We start from the raw sequence: 26,131 nt of genomic DNA on the forward strand, positions 1-26,131 counted from the left end.
TTCTTACTGTCGTCTTTGGCCATTTATTTAAAAAAAATATAATAATCATAATCAGACAAATTTAAATACAGTCCAGTGTCAGGACTCTAATTGTATTTTTCCCCCATATATTTTTAATTAAAAAGTTGTGTTTTACAATACAAACATACATTTGAACACCCTCACATTCACACACCCATCCATACATCAAACCTGCCTACATCATATTCAAATGTACAAATAAGCATAGTTCTCACAGTAATACGAGGAATTTGGATAAACAAGGTTCTCCCCTCTTTTCCTTCTTTCTCATAAACATCCTTCACCTCCCTAAAATATCCATATATGGCTTCCACATATTCACAAAGTGCCACTGTTTGCCCATGGCAGTATATGTTAGTCTTTCCAGGCCTAGAGAGTATTTCCTTCTTCCAGAGTCCCATGGAGGGAGCATCCATACTCCCCCAACAGTGCAATGGCTTTTGTGGCTTGAAGTAGTCCATAGTCCAGTAATTTTGTCGGGTTTTTTTCGGTTGTTTAAATTCCCTTGGATATATTCCAAGTACACAGAGTTTACCCTTGAAAGGGATTTTTACCTTAAACACTTCAGACAGACATTTGATATCTTTCCAAAATTCCTGGATTTTAGGACATTCCCATAGACAAAGGAGAAGAGTTCCTTTTTCAACTAAACATTTAGTAAAGATGTCTGGAATATCATTGGACACATGATGGAACTTGGCGGGTGTTATATAGGTTCTCGTGAGCCCTTTATATTGCAGGAGTTTAAAGTGTGTGTTTATTGTTTGTTTTTGTGCTTTTAAGCAAGCCTGGTTCTAGTCATTTTCATCCGTCCTCCTGGATCTTAAGTCTCCAAGCATCCAGGTTATCTGCTGCTGAGTCTGTGGAGGAAAGCATCAATAAATGATATATATATATTATCTATATATATTATCAATAAATGATAATATATATAGAGAGGAAACCTTTCCCTTTTGTATTCTTAAAGCATGCCTCTTCTGTTTTTGTTAATGGTGGAAGTTCAGCAATCTTTTGCAGTTTTGATGACAAATAATTTTTCAATTGTAAATATTTAAAAAAGTGCTTTGGGCGTATTATTAAATACTTCTTACATAACTGATCAAATGTGAGCAACCTGCTATCTGCATATAAGTCTTTAACTTTTTGAATTCCTTTATTTTTCCATATTTTAAATCCTCCATTTTTACCAGGAGTAAATGTTTCATTTCCCCTAATAGGGGTGAATTGCAAAAGCGATGGAGGATCATCCACATGTTTATGTGCTGCATGCCAAATTATAATTGTATTTTTCAAGAAAGGGTTCTTTGTATTCTTTTTTTAACGTCTTAGTGTCTGAAGGATGTAGAAAAGTGTGTAAGGGAAGATCTGAAACAGATTCTTGCTCAATGTCAACCCAGGCTGGGAGGTGTTGTTGGGCAAAAATAATTGGTGGCTGATGTTAGTTGGGCACGGAAACTCTAACCAATGGTTTAGCGTTTCCGTGACCTTTTCTACAAGGGGAACATAATTTGAGGTTCTTTGATATACCTTTATTAGTCCCACAAGGGGATGTCCTTGAGGCTTGAGGTGATCCTAGTGCCTAAATATTTAAAGCCTGCTTTAGTTGTTTTAAATGGCCACAACAGGCCTTCTTCTTTCTTCCTCATTAAGAAACATTAACTCTGATTTAGAATTTTTAATTTTGTATCCTGAAAATTCTCCATTTTTTTTAATCAACGTTACTAAATTAGGGATACCATCTTTCAGATTAGTCAAAAAATATAATATTATCTGCAAATAAAGAAATTAAATGGTCTCTTCCTCCTCCTCCTGATAAATGATATTCCTGTATTTGCTCTCACAGCGATGGCCAGAGGTTCTATTGCGAACACAAAATGAATTGGTGACAGAGGGCAGCCCTACCTGGTTGACTGCTGTAGATTAAAGGGTTTTGATATTTTATTATTAGTTAAAACTTGTGCTTTCGGGTTTGTATACAATAACTGGATCCATTTCAGAAATGTTTCACCCAGTCCATATTTGTGGAGCACCTGTAAGAGATGGTTGCATGGATCCAGTGATAACAGCACAGTGTCTTACTATTGTTTTTCTCATAAAGTACATTATGTTATTATAGCCTTGTCTCGTTTTAACAAAACCTTGTTGACCATCTATTATCAAATTAGGCACACATTCATCTGGTCTCCCAGAGAGTGCTTTACACAAAATCTTTGTATCACATCCCATAAGACCAATTCCCCTATAAGAGGAGCATTCAGTCGGAGGCTTATTTGGCTTCAATAAAAGGGACTCTAATTATATTTAAATCCAGAATATACACTTACAGTTATAAAATTAAGCATCAGTTGATCAGTTGGAGCTTTCCTCAGATCCCCCCCCCCCCCCCCCCCCCCCGCAGAAAGAATCTGATTTGTACCAGTAGATGTAAATTATAATAGTAGTTAAAATTGCTTCCATCATTTTTGATAATTTGCACTGGTTCATCATTTAAAATAGTTTTTTTAGGGGTTATAATTTTGCTTTTCCTTTTTCCTTTTTCACATGCAGCTTTGTATTGGGTGGTTGAGATTTATCGATCCATAATGGTGCACTCTCGCTTAAAATATTCATATAACACTAATTGAATAGAATAAATCAGTCTGCAGGTTTTGCCCCTGCACATTAATTTTTAATTTTTAGAGACGGTGACAGTGACATACTAAGAAAAAGGATATTGTGTATAAAGTGAGAAATTTAGTTAATTTCTTCAGTGAATTTGCTATTTTGCAACAACAATTATCTCAAGGTGCTTTATATTGAAAAGTAGAGCTCTTATAGTTCTAGACTGAGGATGATTACAACGAAGGTATTGCACACAATCATCTAATAAGTGATATTGTATCCATCCCTGGAGGAGGAGCTGGCCTGGGAAGAATTTGACATCTAGATGAACTTGAGGCTTCCCCAGTTTACAGACCTATTACCTGAACAAAGTCAACCTGGGGCATGAATGCACCGTGTTGCACACGGGAATTATATGAAGTATTCACCCTCATTCTGATGACTTTGTGTTTTGCATATTTGTCATTTGTTTCACATCATAAAAGTTTAGGTAATACAAGTAAATACAAGTAAATTATTTCATTTATGAAAGGAAAAGGTTATCCAAAAAAGTATTAAATTGGAGATAATACATTTTTATTATCAATATTTAAGATTATTAGTTGATTTGCAGATGATCCCTGGATTTATCGATAAAGCCAGATGACACATCAATTAAAATAAAGTCAATAAAAGGGCAGTGACATTTAACATGTAAACCGTAACCTTACTCCAGTGTGTGGGCCTAAACTGAAGAGACACAAATAACTATATAGACTAATCTTTTTAAATGTACTTTAAGCCTCTGGCCAATCAGAAGCGTTAGCACAGATGTAAACAACATGTGAGAGTTTTCATGTCAGTTTGTTCACCTTTGCGGTGTCGCCTGCTCATTTAACCTTTATGTGCGTCGTGTGTTTAAACACCTGTGCGCGCTACCGAGAGAGGAAAGCGTCTGCGTGTCTAGCAGATTAATTTCCAAGAAAGAGGTGAGTTTTATTTCATGTTATTTGTGTGGTCTTATAGCTGTAGCATATCCAAAATATCGATGAAGGTAACAAGCTAAAAGCTAATGTTAGCCCTGAGCGTGCGCAAGGACGTGTGTTTTTGAGGACCGAGCAGGTGCGAAGTAAGTTAGGTAATATAAAAAATAACGCGGTGCTAGAGTCTCCAGGCCTAAGGCCAACAAAAAGTTTGTCTTTAACCAAGTGCGGAGGAACGTTTGGGCTCAACTAAACTGATTTCGGCTGTTTGGCTAACCATTTGGCTAACTCTAAGCTAATAAACCGAAACGTAAAAAAACTAAAGTGAAATGCACGCAAGTGTTTTTAGTGGTGATATAGTTTGCTTTTGTTTTTTTAGAGAATGTACAAAGTTCCCCAAACCCATAGCATTATATTTAATTTTCAACATAATTTAAGTTACGTTAACTAACAATATAAATGGGAAAATTATTTTTTAATTGGCTCACGCGTTGAACAGCAGGCTGCTGCCCCCCGAAATCGAACTCAAAGACAAAAAAAGATCAAAACAAAACCGCACAGTTCAAATCAGTGACTTGTAATGTGGTGATTGAATTTCTGGATTTACATAAAGAAAAAGTTTTTGTTGTTGTTGATTTAAATGTAAATCCACTTTTTAAAAAATTGGGGGAAGCTCAAACCCTCCCTGGGGTGATATTAGAGTTGTTTGTGCATGTTAGTGTTTGGAGTTTTTGTTAGTTTGGAGATTACTTGAGTTAGGTTAGAGTTGCTTTGCAGTTTTGTATTTTCCTTTTTGCTTTTATTCTACCGTGAATATTTATTTTATTATTATTTTTAATTCCAAAGCTACTTTTGGCTGCTTGCTTATTTACAGGTGGTCGTCAGAGCAGGTAACTCTGCAGGTTTGATCTGCAGCTTTTTACGCCAGAACTCGGGGGGCACAAGCCTGGTGCCTTGTCCTGGGATCAGACCAGGTATCCTGTTAGGTGAATGTGTAAACCATTACACTATGGAGCCACTGGTAAAAACTTTGCATAATAACCTTTAAGAAAAGTTTGAAGATGACACTGTGCTTTGTGTTTGGCTTTGACAGCAACAATAGGTAGCCAAAAGGACAAAGCAGGTGGAGATGGCTCATAAAGTCCTGGGTGAGTAAGTGCAAAATTGATTTTAAAACTCACAGCTTATGGGTTGTGTGGACTGCATGATCTCATAACAACACAACAAGACAAGTGACCTTTGTGTTAATTAAGTTTTACTGTGGGATACGACAGTGTATTGGTTAGTTTGAGCAACTAGGAGGACATTCATGGAGGTTGTGATTAATATTTGTGTTGGTGTTGTGCTGGCTAAATGTTTAAAGTTGGAAAACTTTTGTTATATTGGAGGTTTTTGTTTTCTAAACAAAAATGGGGGAACAAATAAATGGCATAAGGTTTGAGTGGTCAGCCCAGAAATCGCGTGTGCTGGGAAGAAAATAACTGATAATGTTGAATTTTCTTCACCCTCAACAGGTATGGATAAAAAAGCAAGAAATAACGTGATGGTCTGCTGTCTGAAACCACCCATATGCGAAAGTTTGAAACCTCTTTCCATGTATTCAAGGATGACCTGTAACAGAAAGGCTGATCTGCAGCAATCGAGAAGGTTTTCTACATTTAATCATTTAGAAATTGAGGTCCGTAATAACTGGATAAATAAAAGGAAACCGTACTATTCCAGTCCTGATGAAGGGTATGTTAGTCTGTTAAAAAAGCCCCTTAGTCCACAGGCTTTGTCCCCTGATCTCGAGTGTTTTACGGACTATTACAGCCCTTTTGTGAGACAGCAATCAACATTGTCTTATCCTGAACCTTTACCTAAAAAGCAAAATGTTGGGAGTGCAGTAAAACAGCCTGTGAACTCTTGGCTACACTCGGAGCACATCAAGCAGTGTGGATCCTCCACAGATCCAGGAGGTGAAGAGGAGATCGTACAAAAACATATTACATCTGAGAATATCCTTTTAAAATTTTCCCCTGTGTTTGACTATGATGTAAATACAATATGTTACCTCAATCCCATTAATACCTGCACTGCAGCAGGTAATTTGGATCCTGCAGAAAGCTGCACAGCTCCACATTGCAACACGTTTCCAGAGAAACAATTTCCTGCTGTTCCTGCTGTTCAACACTTAGAAGAGATGGAAAGAAGAGTTGGACGAGAGAGTTTGGGAGTCAGTGATGATAGAGGCTATGTATCTCTCTCCTCCATAAATGACCATAAAGGAGATGAGTTATTGAACTCTAAACAGCTCACTGGTAACTCAAATCCCCATCTCAGGGTGGTTGAGAATGGCTGTCATCCTCAAAGATCACCCAAGCCACAATATAATAAACAAACTGTGACCTCTGGAGGCTTTACTGTTGCAGTGGACGACTTGAGTCCTGCTGTCAGTGGGCCTTTCATGGAGCTGATGACCTCCGTTGTGGAGAGTTTAGAAGGTGAGACTGAGGGGGTGTGGGATATCGGTCCTCCCACGCTTGAATCCTCTCCGTATGGCAAAGTCAGGCCAAACACTGCTAGTGACAGACGTCTGGTATCAGAGTCATCTGGACACAGTACAGAAGACACCAATCTGGAGGACGCCTGGGAAAATACCTTACCTCTTCAAGTACAGGTACACTTTGCTCCTGTTCTTTACAGCAGTGCTCTGTATATGTTTTCTTTTTTTTTTCTTTTTTTTTTTTTTTTTGCAAGAACACACAAGAACATCCAAATAAATCAGACAAAGTTTTGTCCTGACCCAGATAGCAATGAATGTTTGGCCTAATTTTGGCTCCTATCTCAGCCACGGGTCCACCTCACATTGCCCAGTGCCATAACTGAGCCGTAAGAGCCAAAATAGTGCAGAGAATTGGCCCCAATTGTCCCAAATCTCTCTATCAGGAAGCAAATTACTTCAGTGAGTTTGTGATGCTTTTGAACTCCATTCTAATGCAGCATGCTTTACTAGGGACGTGTGCAGTGGTGCATCTCAGACAATTTGGAAGATGTGTGTTAATTGAAATCTTAACAAACAATCAAGTTGGTATCGTAGCCTAAACAGACTTAACCCCATGTAACCTCTTTGTCTGAAAAGCCAGTATTGAATTATAAAATATTGATGCGTCTTCTGGATATGAAAGATGAAGCTTACACAGAAGTGCCTTAAACCTGCCGTCAAGGGGGCGATAGCTGCGACTGTGAAAAAAAGACTGTAAATCAGTCCGCAGCTGTGAACTCTGTTAACACTTTGCTGATCGTTTTATGTCATGTTGAGTAAAACATTAAGTACATTTTATACATTTTGATCATTTTGAGAGGCATAAAAGGCGGGTTATCGAGGGTATGCTCATCGACTGTGGTTTCACTGAGAATCCACCCTTCACTCATCACAACGTGATTCATAATATAAAGTTACCCAAGATGAAAATAATGGTGACGTCATAGCACCTAGGCCCATTTTTGCGGTTTAAAAACAAGGGAAAACGTATATTTTAAGACAAAAGTAACGTCTGTCATTTGTAACACTTGGAAATCATGACCCTCGCTAATCCAGGGGTATGTTAGCTGAACTGAGCAGATTGTGGTGCACTTGGAGGAATATCTCTGCATAAATCCATGTGTTTGCCATGATTGAGCTCTTTACACAGCATATTGTTACCAATCAGTTTGATCACAGTCGTGTTCGAGGGCATTTCTGGAGAGGTAAATGTTGAGCTATAGTGGATCGACACAGATATTTTCTAAGCTGATTGACATTGGCGAGCTCTCCTTTGTCTCACTGAGGGTCTCTCCCTGGTTTGGTGTCAGGGTTTGTTACCCACCTTCCTCTGGTTGTGAGGATAACATTGCAAGGCAGAATACTCCCTTAGGTCAGCATGATTCCTGTGGCCCGTGTAGCCCATCAGCTCTACCTGAATTTTTATTAACTAAAATATATTTGTTTGTGTTTTGTGTCATATTAAGAGTTCAAAGAAAATGCTCTAAAAGTTTTTCTCAAATTAATGATATTTGTAAAGCTAAAAAAACTGTGATAACCCAGCAATCATACACAAATATTCTGTGCTTCCTCAAGGTGAAATCAAAAGTTGTTGTTCCATGCCAGCAAACCACAAAACCAGAGGAAGAGTCGCGTGCTCGGACTGCCAAGTGCTCCGGGACTCAAAGGTACTGTTACCTCTAGGGGGAGCAGTGGGACCACACTAGCCTCGCTCTGGTTTTTAGAGGCGCTCGGCCTGTTCTCTAGAAGCCTCATATTTACAGATTTGTGGGGCCATGTGCTTGTATCTTTTCAGGCCTGTGATCTTCAGCAGGAGGTCAGACTGGGAGAAGAAAAAGAGACTCTATGTCCATTCAGTAATGAGACACATGCAAGAGAAACAAGGAGCACATAATGGTAAGAACCTGTTGTTCTTTTCTCCCATATTTCTTTTCTTCTTCTCCTATTTTAAATATTTATTTTGATGTTTTACCTCAGAGGAAACTGACAGTTAATGTTTTTTACTATGATATTTATGGAAACATGCGTGAAATGGTGGCAGACATCATGGCAATGACTCCCTGAAATGATTTTTCAGTAGTCCTCTGAGCCTGATTGTAGCTGATGCTTTACGTGTGCTGTGCTGTGAGTATGTGCTCATGAATTCAAGGATAAGGTACAAATTGAAAACATTGTTTCGCTTTCTGACAAAGTAACCTTTAACCTGGATCGGACTTGGCCTGGGCCTCGAATTACGAATCTCCGTCTACATACTCGACATGAATGTCACATCTTTGGTGTTTCACAGATCATGACTTATTCTACAAAAAAACGATCCCTGCGAGTGCCACCTACTCCAGAAATGTTATCAGATGGTTGTTAAAAATCTACGAAGGCTTCAAAAGTAAAAAGTAAAAGGCAACATTCTTGTAAAAAGCACCGGAGATGAATGCTGCAGTACATCGTTAATATGGTGATGTGATGCACAGAGCAGGAAATGATCTTTTTTTTTTTTTTTTAAATTCTAGTTAATTATTTTATTATTGAGTGCGCTCTCAGTGCTGTTGTTTTCCTCAGCTGATGGCTGTACATTAGAACTAAAACTTTAACCTGGATCCATTTAAACATTAAATGCTACTCTCATGAAATCGTTTCAGTTTGCCACATAGCGAAGTGAAAGGAATTTGATTGATAGGCCAAGAATATGTGTGCAGGGTTCTGGTAATTGCAGGATGTTGCACTGATGGCTAGTAATGAAAATGCAACAAAGACGTATGTCAGGCAAGCTGATTGGTCAGCCCTTACGAGCCAGAGATGAAGTTTCTACCATTACTGAGTCACATGTGAAGAAAACTAGCTGAAGTAAGGATTATGTTTTCACAGTAAAGGACGCATTTAACATTTACCTCGAGTTTGCGACTAAAATGTAGACGTATGTTGGCTGTAAAAAGTGATTCTGAGATTCAGCCTGAGCAGCTTCACTTTTAGCCGACATGAAAGTTGATAACGCAGCAGCAGCGAGGATGGCGCTGTAGTTGTTTATGGCGGAGCCTCTCTGACTCCACACACAGCGCGCCGAAGAGAAAGAAAACATTTTTCTACAGTTGACAGCAGCCACGGTTGTTTCTGTAATCTATCCAAACCTTTGCAGGTAAAATGCCAGTAAGAGTGCTTTATCAGATCACACGATAAACAAACTTAAAGGTGAAGGAAAGTGATTCTGTCCGCCTCCACACAGAAATAAAAAAAACTGTCTTGACCTTTAAGCTTGGTGGCGTTTTTTTTTTTTTTTTTTTTGTGTGTGTAAACTTTGCTGCAGGTCGATTGTCAGCTACTGCATGCAGGGGTCTGTCTTAAATCCAACCAGCATGTAGTGTTACCGGTATGATTTATTTCAAAGCTTTAGTTAGAATAAATAAATCTGTGAAATTATTACTAAGTACTGGGCCACCTACACGTTACACCTACAGGAGCTGCTCGGCCATGGAAACCGATGCCATGGAGCTCGCGGTGCACAGTTTTAGTGCTGATGTTAATGGCAATGGAGTTTTAGAGCTCCACGGCTACTGAGTCCAGAGAGCTTTGGTGACTTTTAATTGATTAAATAAGCAGTTAGTGGTACAGAAAGTAATAACTAAGTAATACAGTTACTTTTACTGTAAGTAATGACAGTAAAAGTAATTATTTTATAGATGTAAGTTAACGTGTAAACGTCTCTCACTTGGAAGCTTGTGTTGTGGGGTTTTATTTCCCCCCTCTGTGTCATGACTCTTCCCTTCAGTCACGTATGACCTTCAGTTTTGATGTTCTAACATCTGTGCCTCCTTCAGGTGTCATGTCTGAGCTGCTGAGTGTGCTGAACCGTGTTGCTGGTGAGAAAGCGGGCAAGGATGGGAAACGGTGGCAGCATCCCTCCGACTTCACCCGCCGGTACGCCACCTTTTTTGATTTTTTTTTTTTTTTTGTGGATTCAGAATAAACGAGTCTGAGTTTTATTTGTCTTTTTGTAAAAAATCAAGTTTAGTTTTAGTTGTCTGGCTTTGTTCAGTCGTCTCAGACTATCTTAGTGAAGTTCATCAAATGCTTCCTGACTGTTTTGTCAGATTTGTCAAAGATTAAATGAAAATATCCTCTAAATTTAGTTTTACCAGCACATAATGTCATGTTTTATATCTAGTTTTAGTTTAGCTTTATTTAAAGTTGTAATAATCTCCATCTGAATCTGCTTAATTTCAGAAATTACCAGAGTCGCTTTGGTACAAAGCCAGAGATGACGCTCCGAGAATGGCAACGCAAGAACTATGGCTCACACGAACGCTTTTCAAAAGTTCCTAAACTGTTTGAAAGATACCACTGTCCTCGACTCTAAAATGTCTGAGCAAGAAACACTGTGTGAAAAAACCCTTTACTGTTATGGTGTAATACGGCCCTTTTCAGACATGCATAACCTCGCTGCTGGCAACATTCAGACGTCATGGAGAGAGGCACAGCACGCACAAGCGCTGTAGTGAAGTGTAGCCACGCTTTAAATATTTAGCTCTCTCCACTGATGTCGATAAGAAGGTGCAGAGTGCTGCTGAGAGAGCTGTACTCCGCCCCTCACACACAAAGAGACCCCTCCTCTCGATAAAAATAATGTTTTAATAACTGAAAAGAAAATATGTACGTGTTATTGGTAATTACTGTATTCATACAAGTGCAGGGCCTCTGGTACAGTGCATCTGTGTGGATCGGGCAGTGGGGTTACTGAGGAGGAAGGTGTGTGTCTGGAAGGGGCTCGTTTTTCCTTGTGTCAAATATTTGCACTTTTTCTGTTTCTTGGGTGAATTTGTATTTGGTTGCCTGGTTTGTCTGTTTTGTTGTTGCACTTTTGCTTTTTCTTTCTTTCTTTAGATTCTACGTTTGTCTTTTATTTAAAAATTGGTGCATGTTTCAATGTGGTGTGTGCCGATCCAGTACTTGCATCCTTCCAAGTGACATCGGGCCCATCTGTCCTGCTAAATTCTTCACTATCCTACGAGCTGTCACATAATATCCTGCTTGATACGCTAACAAGTTCTTTTTTTCTAGATTGTTGGTTATTTTTAATTAAGTGTTGATTTGTTTTGACGTCTGAAAAGCGTGGCTAATGGCAATTCCACAGTCATCTACAATTTTGAAAACGATGTTCAAGCCTCATCGTCACAGTGAGAAATGCTGATGGCTAACAGATACTCCCAGCCAAGGTATCTATCTGACTGAGAAAGTTGGATCAGTACATCACAGGTTATCAGGGATTTGTCATATTTTGATATGGGGAAGAAGCAGGAAAACTTTTCAGGCACGTGAAATGTCTTTTTAAATGGTTGAAAACTCTGTAATGTGTTGAAACATGTGCTCGCTATCATCAGGATTTGCAAGCAGCTGTTTGCGGCACACTTACTGACGCACTTTTGAGTTTGATATGGAGGCAGGCTGTTATGTCATACCTGCCAGGTCAGTTCACCCACATACCAGCTGTTTCATCTTCGTCCAACATTACCGGTGGTGTAAATGTGTCTGATTGTGTCCTGAATTATAATACTCTCTCTGGGAATAAAACAGTTCTCAGTGCAATTTCTTTTTTCATAATCGTGCCTGTTTATTAGGATTGTAGCCTAAACAAATGTCCTTTGTGCTTTCTTTTAAAGGCATCAGCTGAAAGTGATGTTTGGGGTTTTTTCCTGCACTGTGACACAAGCTCAGGATATCCAGCATATCTCTTCCATGTCTGACTTCACTTACTTAAACATCAGCAATCAGGGTGAGCTTTTCAGCTCAACCTGGGGTTTGTTAATCCAACTCCAAGCATATTCACCTAAAAGTGCGTTAGCAGGAAGACTGGAAAAGTACGTCTGAATTGATAAAGTTGTAATTTTATTAAGTTTGAAGCTGTGGAGAAAAGCCTGCAGTGTGTAAGGTAACGGACCTCTCAGTATCGCAGCATGTCGGAGTCGGGTTTCATTAAATTAGTGTTTAGATGTGCGTAAGACAGTTTTAATTTTCAATCCTTCAGCTGGAGCACCGGCTGTTCAACAGTGTGAGAGTAAGAAAATAATGTAAAAATAGAACTCAAACGTAAGCTTGGTCTACTGTGCAAATTTGATATAAAGGCAAAAAGGACAAATGTCTCATTGACTGTTTAGGATCAGATGCACTATTGTGCAAAAGTCTTGAGCCACCCCTCATTTAAAAACAAAACAAAATTTGTGTATTTCTATTTTTATATTTGCTATGAAAATGGGAAAGAGGTACAGCAATGTATTGACAGATGAGCAAACATAGAAATGCAGCATGCAAAGCAGGTCTGTACAACTCTAACAAGCTTGAAAGTCACTATTTGGTATCACCACCTTTTTATTCAACACAGTCTGAACTCATCTCGGCAGCTTTCTTATAATTTCATTGAGTAGTCTTCAGGAATGGTTCTCCAGGCTTCTCTGAGGACATTCAGAGCTCTCCTTTGGATGTTGGCTGTGTTTCGAGGATCCCACACTGCTTCAGTGATGTTGAGGTCCAGGCTCTGGGCAGGCCAGTTGTTGACTGGTAGTGTTTCATTGTGTATTTTTCTGTCCAGGTCTGCTTTTACTGGACTGGAAGTGTTTGGGATCGTTATCATGTTGGAAACATGAAGCTTTGCCAATCAAATGCTTTCCAGATGGTATTGTGGTGGGAACAAATGACAAGTTTCTGCAACAGACTGCTACTACCAAGGTGCCTAAAGATACAATTAAAAATAGTCTCTTACGTTACCCTTCTTTTTTTTCCCTTGAGTGAGTCATAGTTTAGTTTTAAGCAGCTTAACAAACAAACAAATAATCATTTGAAAATGCTCAGGTACAGGGTCTGGACTGAAAATGGTTGAAAAAGCAGCCAGTGTCCAAAGAAACACTTTGAAAGACCTGCAGAAAGCTGGAGAACTATTCCTCAAAGCCACCTTAAAAAAACTCTTAGGAAGTCTGACTGCTTGGAATCAAAACAAAGAAGTGATGGTGGCTCAAGACTTTTGTGCAGTACTGTATTAATTCATATAGAGCAGCGTTTACCTCTCCTGAGGTTTGAGGGATCTTCCTGATGGTGGAGATTTCATACCTTTTCTTTTGAACTGCTAATCAAATTACCTCTTTGGCCACACACTACAACTTGGGGTTAAACAGGAAGGTGTTTAAATTATAGATATTCGTTTAAATTGTTGTTGTTTTTATTGTAAAGCAGCAGCGACCTCTTTGTACTCTTTGCTGCTCGGTGGATTCAATGCACTGTGCTCTCATTAAACCTTGCATGAAAAGTGTAAGTGCCACCGGCTCTTAGCAGAGAACCCACTCCCTAGAGTCAGAGAGTCATCATAATAATGCTCAGCTCCCAGTACAGTTGTCTTCCCGTGTTAATGTTTGGTGAATAATGCTGCATTTTGTCAGTTTTATTCTGACAGCCCAGGTGAACACAGGCGGCCCAGAAGCACGGAGCAGGGGTCTTTTCCACGAATAATGCATGCGGTTAAAGTAATCCCGTCTGTGCAGCTAGTAGGGCAGCCTGTCCCCGCCCGGCCAGCCAGAAGGTATGTAGGTGTGTGTCAGCATAGGCCTCGTGAAACTGCAGACTGCAGGGCACTTGGCGCGCTGATCCACACCTTCCAGCTGTGTTTTATTTTGTGTGTTATACTTTCCCTCCCCTCCTCTTTCCTTCGGAGGCAGTAACACAGCTTTGTGTTTACCTGACGTGCCTCAGTTTTCCTGCAGCTGTGTTGGGAATTGTCAAAACAGACTACAAATAACGAGTCAGCTATAAAATCCCACCGCCTCGTTTCGCCTGCTCAGCCAAACAGTCGAGCCGGCGGTCGCTCTCGTATTGATACATGCGAAAGCAAATGCAGTCTAATGTTGGACTCGAGTAGGCTTCGAGTGATTTGTCGTTTCGCTGCTAAAGCCTCATTGATTTCTGAGCCATTACGAATTCATGCACGTTTTCTTAGCTGCTGACTGGACGGCAAATGCATTCGCCCAAAACCACGTTGACGGCTGCATTTTTCAGCAGGACACATCTCTTTGTCAAACTTTGATTCCTCCACAGTGTTACACCCCGGCCTAGGCAACCGGCGTGCAACGTATGAAAATAAAAATAAGAAAAAAAAAACTACAGCTCTCCACCAAAATCCCAAAACTAAAGTATCGACAAATCTATTTACAACACGGGGGAGATCGCAACCATGACCAACTGACACACAGGGCTTAAATACATAGAAGGAGCAATCAGGGAATGGACCACAGGAGGGAAACACAGCTGGGGCAAATTAGACCTGACGAGACAAGGAAACGTAAACTGAACACACTAAGATAACAACAGACCTTCAAAGTAAAACAGGAAACACATGACAGTCACGCAAAAACAAAACACTGACAACACCGAAACGTAACACACAGCAACCGTGAAACACACACCTCTATTTTGAAAATATTAGATATTTTATTTAAGCATACACAAGTAAGCATACACCATATTCTTCATAATTGAAGTTGTGTAACCTTGTGCATAATAGTTAAACCATGCTAGCCCTCTTTAAGCAATGACTGCTGTACACTCCATACAATGAATATAAACATGATAGCACTAGTAAAGCAGTTAATTTTTACTAAACCATGCTTCTTCGTCATCCTCATTCCTAAATTTCAAGAATCCCATAATGAAACGGTCAAACTTCATGTATTTCCAGGCATGTTTCTACTCTAAAACAAAACACATGATGTGTTGTTAAAATCCAGCGATTGTTGCGAAACGGTCCGTCACTGCAACAGAGCATCGTCTCCCCCCCCCTCTTTTTTTCTCAGGCATTGATTTAGCACAAACGGTAGCAGGCGAAAAGGTTTCGGGCCTTTTTTAATGAGTGGTTTGACGCCACAGGGCTCACGTGGAATGTTGAGTTCGTGCTGTCGTCACCGGTTGTCGAGTGCGATTAAGGAAAGATTTTTCATCTGGCCACCGTTTGCTTAACCTGTTCCAGTCAGAGTGGTAGCAGCAGGGTGTTGCCTTCAGCCAACTTAAATCCCAGTAATCAGTTTTTCAGTAGCAGCAGCGATGGGCTAAGCGAACTGCACTGTCCACTGTCTGTAATGAGTGGACTCTAATTAGATACCCAGATGCCTTCCACTTAATTAGACATGTTATGCCACTGTGTAGCTGTTAAACATGGTCAAACACTTGTGTGTAAAACCAAATAAATAATTTTCATGTATTAAGTTGGAGAGCTCACCTAGTGCTCAGCTGCTGAAGCTGCAACCCTTAAGGGAAAGGGTTGGCACTTTCAGACATCCACTTGATGGCTTTCTCAGCCATTAGTTAGATGAAGAGACTGACTGCGCTTCCGCGTTTGTACTGTTGCTCGAGCCAGCAACCCATTCTCATTCCCAGGGGGCAAATACTGCTGTTTTGTTAAAACTGCTGGTTTCTCACAGATGCACACAGTTGTTCTTTGGGACTTATGAGGTTAGTGAGACGGAAATTAATTGTAATCATGAAATTTGGACACTAGCATAGGACCCCTTGGTTTTGCATTCACTTTGGGACAGCTGCGGATCAAACATTAGACAGGAAAGTGAAGTGGAGTGACCCAGTGCGAACTCTAACCCAAGAAGCTCCAGCTTTCATTACACAGCTGAAGAGCGACTGAAGAGTTAAACAGAAAGCTCCCAACGGGAACAGCAGACGACCCAAACTTCCAACTTCCTAATGTTCACTTTGCGGGTCTTTAAAACTGGACTGTTGTGTTGTGGTGGCTGTGGCTGGTGCATTAAGGTAACAGCACCATAGGACATCTTGTAGCATCTGACAAAACAGGATTATTTTCTACCCCAGGATAGCAACGTGCTGGCATTCGATGCCTTACTTTGAGAATGTGTTGGCTGTAATTTAACCAGCTGCTAAGAGAAGTGTCGATCTTCTCGTGTAACTGCAAATTCCCAAAATGTCAAACTATTTATTGGTAAAGTTTGACAACCTGCCACGATAGCCCTACATTTAAATCTTTAATAAGGAATACAGTATTTACAGTGTCAACACGCGTACCATCATCACAACTTTTAAAATGAACTTCATACGTTGCTAGCTGACTCGATACCAAAGAGGAGCAAAGGACTTTCACTGTTTCGGGGAATGCAGGGGATAAATATGTTGTTGGATGTTCAAAGAAATCATTGGAGACGATTCTCGTCATTATCCTTCACTGTGTGGACGGATGCCTATTGATCGGAGAGTCTGCCACCGGGGAAAATGTTCCGGGGGGATAAAACGGATTCAGCCTTCAGCTGAGTGAAGTGTTTTAAGTAAAGTGGTGATCACTTCACAGAAAATTTCCCAAAGTTTGTCCTGGCTAGACAGAAGTGTTAGTCAGGAGAGACCTTTACATTAGACAGACTCACATTTTAAACCTTCATGTGACAGTTGCGGTGAAGAGGAAGAAATTGGGAAAGGAGACCGGGGAAATGGTGTGCAGCAAATAGCAGGGCTCGCTGCTCGTGAGTGATAGAAACCTGCCATTGCATTAGTTATCAGTCTACTCATTCTGTTCATTGCTTTTTCTCTTAACTGCCTCCCTTTTCCACTGCATTCAAGGCTGAGGAGCCGGGACCTGTTGCGTTCGCAGTAAAAGACGAGTCGGTGCATCACAGAATGAGAAGCTGCCCGTCGATACGGATTCCCAGCAGCTTGAATGGCCCTCGAACACCACGCCTGGGTGATTATGTGAAATATCCAGGGCTGTGTCCCTCATCGAAAACACTCTTCTTTTTAATGCACATAAACAGCATAATGACATAATAGAAGCACATAACGGTAGAGGAGTGCCATGAAAAACGCATTCAATAACAGGACTTTAACAGCCGTGTCTAAACAAAAAAAATTCACTAGCAGTAGCGGTACCCTCTTACAATACGAGACTATATATCTTCCATTTAGTCTTGTCATATTTCATTAAAAGCTCTTTAGACTGATGCTACCAAACAAGAGTGGAATTTTAAATGTATTTACACATTAAAGGCCAGCCACCTCTTCCAGCTTTTCAGACAACACGGCATCGATCTGTAATGTTTCCCTTTTTCTTTGCACACACATTTAAATACTGGGTGGAAGATAAATATCACGGTGTGAGATACAGGGGCTTCCATCTTATTAGATAAATCATATGGTGTGATTTATTTTTAAGGCAGTACTACTGAGTTTGAATCAGCCCTCGAATGCGTCATTTTGCTCCCAGATGTGCCATATACCATTATGTTTCAGCACAGATGTTGACTTTAAACTGGTGAAAAAGTCTGAATAGAAGCCCTTCTGTCTGGTGACAAAGAAATCGTAGGGTTGCAAGTTGGGCCCCATTTAACAAAAAAAAAGATTTTTTTTTTTTAGTTTATTTTTTTTAGTTTATTTTTAAAATCCCATGCTAACCACTGGAAACCAAAGTTTTTACAACAGCGCTTAAGGACGTTTGGGGCTCGGAGTTAATTCCCTCCAAACTGGACGTGCAGTTCATTTGTCTGCCTGAACATTACAACATGCTGAGAGGTCGGGATTTTATTCAAAGAGGCTGCGGCGTTTGAGTCCTCGATTCTGCACTTCCTCTGAGGGCTGTTATTGCTGATATAAGAGATCTCCTGTGTGTCTCTGAAGAGGAAAGACCACTTCTTCCGAGAGTCCAGCCCCTTTTAGAGTTCGTTAATTAGATGAATGCACTCCATTATGGCAGTTCTGCTCCTCTCCAGAATGCTTTGAGATTCATCCCCCTCAGAGAGAAAGACACGAGGGAATACTAAAGGGCTCATTCTGGACATGGAATGTAACATTTCAGAATAAAAGCATGAGGGACAAGAAGTAGGATGAAACCTGGCCTCTCATGAACTCTATTGTGAATATTTGTTCAGATCAGAGGTTCCTTTTAAGTGTTTTTATCTTGTTGATCGAGTCCTGGTGATTCAGCTTTGGTAGCAGCCCTCTCAAAAGCTGCTCTGACGTTGTCACAACACATTTTAGAAACATCTCATAAATTAGCCAGGTGGTAGAGTCTGGATTCCCTGAGGGGGCGGAAAAAAAAACAAGTGAATCCACAAGATTGCAAAGAGCTTCTGCCCGAGAGAGGATCAATGAAACAAAAATACCAGAACAACAAAACTGTACTGGTGGCACCTTGTAAAAATTTAAACAACTACACCCTAACAGCCCATTTAAGAGTACAGAATGCAACATGTAATGATGAAGTTATGCGTGGATATAAAAGATTAAAGCAGAGGAGACGATTTCAAACCAGAAAAGGGAAATGCCCAGGTTTTGCGGTCACTGATAACACACTGCAAGACGCTGAGAAGAAGGTGACAGAGAGAATGAAAAGGTCTCTGGCTCTGTTTATCAGCTTTGGTCCCTGGGGCCTGTTTATCTGCAGTCTCTCCAACACCAGAGCCATTCGGCTCTAATCGCTGCCGCCCCACAGTGCAGTAGTCACTGAGCACGGAGCAGCCGCTGCTTTTCACACCGGCGCAGGCGGAGGGAGCATGCTCGACACCCAGAGTCCTGCGGCCTCGCTCTGGCGCCAGGCCCGAAGGAGAGAAGGCGCTGCCGAGGGGCCCAGAGTCCCAGCGTCATCCTGACAAGCAGATGGGCTTAAAAGGGGCCTGCTTGTTTGTGAGAACACAAAGTCTTTTAGGTAAAGAGAAGACGTCCTGGCAGTCACACCTCAATGATGTTGACAGATGGCATCCTATTGTTGTTGTTGTTGTTCTTGGGGAACTGTGGGAGGAGAGAAGAAGACGACAGGTATGAGACGACCGCAGGACTTAGGAGTTGCACAATAAAATTCAATGAGTATGAGGATGCCTCTGCTGCTACTTGGATGCTTTATTGATGTTTGCAGGAGAGTGAAAGGAATAAAGATTAGTTCTGGACTTGTGCTGTCAGCACACGATACATGGTTATGAAATGGGCTCTGTGCATTGATCAATTAGAACTTATTGGAAGCCATGACTCGAGGGCTGCTGCGAGCTGATGCTGCGTAGTCATGCACGTAATGGCGCCATGTTGGAGCAATGTTCAGCTTTAGCCTGACGCTCAGATGACACCATGGGAGCGTATGAAGTGTCAGTGGAAAAAAGTCTAGAAGTGGCCGGGACCATTCACCTGCCCGGCGCCGCTGAGGGGGAGACACCCGGGGAGAGGAGGGGAGGGGGGTGGGTTATACCTTACTGCGCAACAGCCCCCCCGTCGGATGCTCGGGAGTGCTGCACTCTGAGGAGTTTTTGGCTTTGTCCTTGTTGTTGTTCGGCTCGTTGTCTTTGATTATGTCATACTGGCGACAGAAGAGGGCGATCACACCTGGGGGAGAGATGGTTCGCATTCATGATCGGACAAATCTGGGTATTGTTATCGTCTAAACATTAAAAGCTGGATTTTGTGTTGTATTTACAGAAAATTGGGAAAATCGAGTGTAATCCACACAAAGGCCGTCTGATCCTGGTTTACTGAACAGGTTTGTCCTCACCTGCCCACATGATGAGTACCACCACGATGATGATGAGCTCCCCAGCCCTCAGCTGGGTCGTCTGTCCCACTTCCTCCATTGTTACTTCGTCTAAAAAAGATTTTAGAGGAAACAGGAAATTAGCCTATATTAAAAAACTAACATTATAGAGAATATATATTACAGTGGTATCTCATTTATCCGCAATAGATAAAATCTGCGAAGTAGCCAACTTTATTTTTTATTATATTATAGATGTTTTAAGGCTTTAAAACCCCTCACTACACACTTTTTACACTTTTCTCAGACAGGCATGAACATTTTCACACTGTTCTCTCTTGTTTAAACACTCAGAGTTCAAACCTTTGTAGAAAATAAGTCCAGTATTATAGAATGAAACCAAAGACACCTGCAGGTGTTTTTTTTGACATTTCTGTGTTTGTTGGGGAGAAAACGTACAAACATACAGTACAGCACTTCAGAGTCACACTGCTAGCGATCGAAGATTTATGTAAATTTGAAAAGCTGAATGAATTCTGTACAGGAGTGAACTACGTTATAGCGAGGGACCATGCCCTTCATGCATAGTGGTCACAACATAGGACAGCTATTGCAAAGTATTTCTGTCAGTGTTGATGGTATACTTGCACATAAACCACAACATTAGACACACTGATGTGTCACTCCATACCCTGGTGATGTCTACCTAAGTGCACATGTAATTTAAAAAAAAAAACACAAATGAGAAAAAAAAGTTCAAGAATCTTTTATTCATGATGAATAAAGATACTAATATATAAAGATACTAGTATCTATAATAAAGATACTAATATCTAAGATACTAGTTAGTTAGCTATAATAAAGTAATATCTTACTAGTATCTTAGATTTTGGTAGATATTGGTAAGATATTGGTATCTTTATCTCTATCCTCTATTGGTAAGTTTATCCTCTGTAAAACAGGCCATTTTAGTTCCTTTTCCCATCTCTTTTAGCCAACTTTCTAAAGCCAAGATCAGAGGAAAACTGTCTGAAACAGTGTTTGGTGAGAGCAGGGTCAAGTCTGACCTCAATTGTACATATTCATTATATGTAGCTGCAACTGCAGCAGCTATCCGAAAGCAGCTGGATAGCGTAGCGGTAAAGCTACATGCCTTTGGAACAGGAGTCACAAGTTCGATTCTTGCTTGGGTGCGTCTGTATCCAGTAAGCAGTGAGGATTCCATTCCTATGCAATCGTCCACAACACACATGCTACGGCAAGGGGGAGCCAGGATGCTAAGACAGGGGGTATATCGTCCTTCCTGAGGTCGGCAACGTCAGGAAGAAGCAACATGAGTGTTTTAGCTAAGAATGTGAGGTTTAGTTGAGAGAGAGAGAGATCAAGAATACTGAGAGCACAATGAGAGTTCTAAGAGTACTGAACTGGTGGCCATAATTCTCAAAGGCTACGTGGTGTTAGGAGAACTATTACTCAAGATGCTCAACAGCAGGCTGGATTACTTTTTTGAGACACGACAGAGTAAAAAATAGGTTCTTGATTCTAAATAAATACTTTTTTTTCTACTTCCATGTGTTAACATCCTACACAGGTAATTTGATTATCTTAGCCTGCTGTTGCTTTTGAGTAATGTCTCCTAGCACCACATAGCCTTTGAAGGATGCCACCAGTTCAGTACTCTTGGACTCTCATTGTGCTCTCAATATTCTTGATCTCTCTCTCAACAAACCAACATTCTAAGCTGAAAAGACTCATGTTGCTTCTTCCTGACGTTGCCAACCTCGGGGAGGACGATATCCCCCCTGTCTTGGCGTCCTGACTCCTCCTTGCCGTAGCACATGTGTTGTACCTCATCACCATGAGAGATAAGCACTGGACTTGAAGAGGACTTGAACTTGTGACTCCCACCCCAAAGGCTTAGAGTCTTACCACTACACTATCCAGCTGATATCAACATGAACATCAATATATATATATATATCACATCTTGTATTAATGTTGCCATGTAGCCATTTTCACACCTTGGCTCAGGGTCCATGTCCCTTTTCTCCACCAGTAGCTCTTAGAACTGAAAAAGATTCTCAAATTAAATTTTTATATATTATACATTTATATATTTATATATTTGTATATTTTTTATAATACTTACTTTATATGTGTATAAGTAAGTATTATCATTCTTCATCATTCATTTGTATCTTTATTCATCATGAATGAATAAACTAGTAAGATACTTAGATATAAAGATACTAATATCTAAGATACTAAGATACTTTATTCTTTAAATAAAGATACTAAATAGTATCTTTATTTTACTAAATACTATTTAGTATCTTTACTAAATAAAGATAAAATAAATAAATATATATACACTAAAATTATTCTATTTAGTATCTAAATAAAGATACTAGTACTCTTAGATATAATATCTAAGAGTACTAGTATCTACTAATATCTACTAGTATCTTTATATCTAAGACTAGTATCTTATTAGTATTCATGATGAATAAAGATACAAATGAATACTTATACTTACTTATACACATATAAAGTAAGTATTATAAAAATATACAGCTGGTCTCTCTCCTAGCTTGGGAGTCAGCACAGCCTCCCCCTGACCTGGCGTCCTGGCTCCCCCTTGCCGTAGCATGTGTGTTGTGGAAGATTGCACAGGAATGGAATGTAACCCTCACTGCTCACTGGATACAGACTCACCCAAGCAGGAATCAAACTTGTGACTCCTGCGCCAAAGGTGTGTAGTCTTACCGCTACGCTATCCAGCTGCTTCCGGATAGCTGCTGCAGTTGCAGCTACATATAATGAATATGTACAATTGAGGTCAGACTTGACCCTGCTCTCACCAAACACTGTTTCAGACAGTTTTCCTCTGATCTTGGCTTTAGAAAGTTGGCTAAAAGAGATGGGAAAAGGAACTAAAATGGCCTGTTTTACAGAGGATAAACTAAGAGGCTCAACATAGTCCCACTGGACTGTGAAACATTAAAGGCTACTCTAATCCAAGAATAGAAATATGGAGCTGGAAATGAACACAATAGGTCTTCTTTAATTACACCAGCCTTAATGAAATTCCATCTTTGAAGTCATGACCATCAACAGAAAAGTCTGCCTGTGGGTGCCTGCAGACATCCACTGAGCAAAACAACAGCACAAACAACTCTTCCTCAATGCTGAGTGCTGGGGAAGTCACAGGCTTGATATAAAGTTCACTGCAGCGTGGAGAGCACTCTTATTAGATGCAGTGTGTGACATTTGGAGGGCCCGGTGTGGCAGGAACCCCACGCTCCAGTAGCTTTTAGCATCAAGCATTTCTGCTGATCGATCGGCCTCTGTTGCCTTGTATTAAATAATCAAAGTCCAGCAGCCCTGGGCACCTGACACTGTTGCAAGCTGGCCTCACTGGGGCTCACTGCATTGCTCTAAAACACCTCTGATGCTTTCTGACCAAGATTCAGACACCAGGCGGGTTTTATCTGTTACAGCCATCAATAAGTTCCACTTAGTTTTAATATTTTAGCCTTGTTGGCCTTTTAAAAGTCGTCTCCCGTGGAAAGAGCATTTTGGAAACTAATGAATAGCATTCATTTAAAAGGAGACTGATTTATTTTTTATTTTATTGAGGTCTAAATGTCCATCCTCATGTCTCTAACCCAGAAATCGGTCTCATTACGCTGTGATGAAGGATCTCTCGGTTTTTTAAATGCATCTGGAGGACAGATGAGAGGGGAGTCTGTAGGAGGAGATGTAATTGAGGACACACAGGTGCATCCTTTGCAGAAGTGTTTTTACCTTCAGTGCATAAAAGAGGTGCAGTGCACAGCTGGGACAGATCAATCATGGTTTTAAAAAAATGAAAACTTTTTCTTTCTTAGTTATTTAAGATGATCAGACTTTCTCCTTTTCACTGTCTCTGTGTGATTAAAAACATTATATCCTGTCACATCTTGGCATGCCGTGAATTTAATTAAAAGCGGCATGAAGTATAAACACTCTTCCACCTGAGCTCATAAAATCCAGCTGTAACAAAACTATTTATGATGCAGACACGTCAAACATTTTATTCACATCACTAAAGTAACAGCTCTGAGGCCAGCACGTCTCATTCTGATCAGTGCCTGTTGCATCGACTGTTCTCCACTCACATCTCTGTCAGGTGAGAGGGACTAACGAGTAGAAGAACCAAGGATGGGTGCTTTATGTCTACTGAGGCTTGTTGACATAGGCAGAAAGCAGGACGACCACGCTATAGGACAGCGAGCTCCGTGGTAAAAAAAAATCAGTGGTTACCTGGCAATAGTACTGAATTTGTCCAGCAACTGATTATAGAAGTTGTTTGGGCTAATTATTTTTAATTGCAAGATAGTTGCCAGTTTTCGTTCTCGTGGGAGGCAACTTGCCTCCAAACAGTTGCAGTCTGACTCAGACTGAGTGCAGTCTCGGAAAGATTATCAAAGTTTTCCAAATAATTGTTGCCAAATTTAGAAATGCAGAGAGATTGTCATAAGATTACACTTGGGACTCGACTCAGCTTCTTACCAGTTGATTGCATTGTTGTTATGTTCCCATATCAAAGCAAAGTTGCCAAGACGCTGTGTAATTTTGCAGTTAAATTGCCATCATGCAACAACTGCATCATTATTTGTGGAGCAATTCCTTAATTTCTGTTCCACATCTTCGAGGTTCTGGCTGGACTCTGAAGCTAAAAAGTTTATGTGAGTTTGTGTTTATGCTGATCAAAACATGTTTGCAAATTTCCCTGACTTATACTTGATTGTTATGTTAGCACAAGCAGATTACATGTAAGTGCCAACTCGACCCTATTTAAAGACTAATAGCAGAATGACTTGTTTTATTGCCATTGTAACACACTGTGATGGCTGCAGTTACAGCCACACTGTGGTAATATCCACCTAATATTACCAACAACAACAAGGACACTGCATTCACATTTTCTTTCTTTAGATATAAGATTTAATTTAAAGGATAATAAATAACTGGTTCTGGTTCAGAATTAATTTGCATAACACTGTTCTAAAATAATTGTGCACATTTTAGTTTACACTGTTATTTATGATTGAATCTCTTTGTTTTCTGAGTTACCTTAGTTGCAGCTGCTCCAGTCTCTTCATTGAGGAGCCAAGAGGTGGAAAAGGGGCGGAGCAAGCCTAGATGGAAAACTGCAAATTGGCTCATTCCATAACTTGAGATCATGGGGGGGAATTGGAGTTCGTTATGTTAGTCTCAGTTAGGTTTTGTGTGTTTTACCCCTGTTTTGTGTTTTTGTGGGCTGATCAGCTCACAAATATTTAAGTTTCCCCTTTGCCTCCTTAGGTAAGTAAGTTTGAGTTATCAGTATTGTTTGTTGTTAACTTTGAGTAGAGTTCTGTTATTTTGACCTCTTTTATGGGCCAAGAGTTTGATTTTTTTTTATTTTTTGTATGATTTAACCAACTATGTTTTGGGATTAAATAAAAAAAAACTTTTTTTTGGACTTGAACCTGTGCCTGAGTTTCCTTCGCTGCTCGGTCCATCCCACACACCAAAGTTAAGTCCCAGTGGTTGCAAACCTGGCTCCCGTCTTCAAAGCAACCAAAGACTGCAGATTCATTAAACATGCTTGCTATAATTTTGTTTGTGCCAGCGTCTCCAACAACTCTTTTGCCTTGTGTGACTGCAGCTTAAGCTACATTTTTAACATGTGGCTTTAATAAATAATAAAATGTGGTTAGCCTAAAGGATGTAATTACTTCCTCCACCATCCAGTCTTATTTTGTCAAACAATGATTAATTATTTGTTGATATGTCCGGACTGCTGCTGCTCTTTTTTGGCACAACTTAGGAAACATGCAGCCTTTGATTATCAATTCACATTATGTAACTAAATAATATCTCACACTCAATCTTCCCTCTAATTTCTCACGTGTCTGAGCAAACTCCCTGAGCGTCCCTTGGACCACTGTGAGCAACAGCAGACGTGTGCAGTATGGTCACGCCAGCATCGAATCCATCCAAGTCACATGGTTTATTAAAATAATCAAATTACAGCATTTACATTTATGTTAGACTACTTTTAATTAACTGCTTTAGCCCACTTACAATGAAAATTAAAAAAAAATCTTGTTCATGATCTGTGTAGCATGTTAACACTATTGGAAGTAAAAATAACTTGAACTCCAATTTTGAAAACACAACTTTCTTTTCTTTTTTTAATAAAGCTCTGACTTGTATTATGAGTCTGTGGTCTGGGAGAGAGTCTGTAACTCTCTGTCTGCAAAATACAGTATATAATGACCAATGCTGGGCAATTGATTAGAGATGGCACGATACCACTTTTTTATGTCCGATACCGATATCATAAATTTGGATATCTGCCGATACCGATATGAATCCGATATAGTGTTTTTTAATCAACAAAACTGTTTTTTAAATATCTTGCTGCATTTTGTATAAGTTCATACTCAAGTTTAAAACAACAACTACACTAAAGCTATTCTGTTATACCTGTATGCAAAAAAA

General features: G+C 40.1%; 2 protein-coding genes across 7 annotated transcripts in view; one reads left to right on the forward strand and one right to left on the reverse strand.

Annotated features, from left to right (window-relative positions):
* Positions 1-3,296: 3,296 nt before the first annotated feature.
* Positions 3,297-10,963, forward strand: LOC113012729 (S100P-binding protein-like). Of its 5 annotated transcripts, XM_026153035.1 has the most exons (9): positions 3,297-3,590; positions 4,459-4,558; positions 4,678-4,732; positions 5,099-5,542; positions 5,666-6,243; positions 7,684-7,775; positions 7,904-8,004; positions 9,918-10,017; positions 10,324-10,963. In XM_026153035.1, exons 3-9 carry the CDS (start codon positions 4,714-4,716, stop codon positions 10,454-10,456), a joined length of 1,467 nt encoding a protein of 488 aa, XP_026008820.1. In that variant the 5' UTR covers positions 3,297-3,590; positions 4,459-4,558; positions 4,678-4,713; the 3' UTR covers positions 10,457-10,963. The 5 variants fall into 5 exon arrangements, with proteins under 5 accessions (XP_026008820.1, XP_026008817.1, XP_026008816.1 ...); XM_026153032.1 differs by having other exon boundaries at positions 4,459-4,570; positions 5,099-6,243; XM_026153031.1 differs by having other exon boundaries at positions 5,099-6,243.
* A 7,011-nt stretch (positions 10,964-17,974) lies between these two features.
* fndc5a (fibronectin type III domain containing 5a) overlaps positions 17,975-26,131 on the reverse strand; it is a 44,766-nt gene continuing 36,609 nt past the window's right edge. The window contains exons 6-8 of one of the 2 annotated variants that reach the window (XM_026152139.1): positions 19,619-19,708; positions 19,319-19,452; positions 17,975-18,870 (exon numbers count right to left, since the gene is read on the reverse strand). In XM_026152139.1, coding sequence (XP_026007924.1) covers positions 18,811-18,870; positions 19,319-19,452; positions 19,619-19,708 — 284 coding nt within the window. In that variant the 3' untranslated portion in view covers positions 17,975-18,810. Of the gene's footprint in view, positions 18,871-19,257; positions 19,453-19,618; positions 19,709-26,131 lie in introns of both variants that reach the window. The other variant, XR_003270652.1, reaches the window with a different exon arrangement.

This window comes from Astatotilapia calliptera, chromosome 19 (genome assembly GCF_900246225.1).
Source record: "Astatotilapia calliptera chromosome 19, fAstCal1.2, whole genome shotgun sequence".
In the NCBI taxonomy this organism is placed as follows: domain Eukaryota; kingdom Metazoa; phylum Chordata; class Actinopteri; order Cichliformes; family Cichlidae; genus Astatotilapia; species Astatotilapia calliptera.

Bases quoted from the DNA above. Each gene is read 5' to 3' on its own strand.
- LOC113012729 (XM_026153032.1), top strand. The intron at 8,005-9,917 runs GTAAGAACCTGT...TGCCTCCTTCAG, and splicing joins GAAACAAGGAGCACATAATG to GTGTCATGTCTGAGCTGCTG. The intron at 10,018-10,323 runs GTACGCCACCTT...GCTTAATTTCAG, and splicing joins CCCTCCGACTTCACCCGCCG to AAATTACCAGAGTCGCTTTG.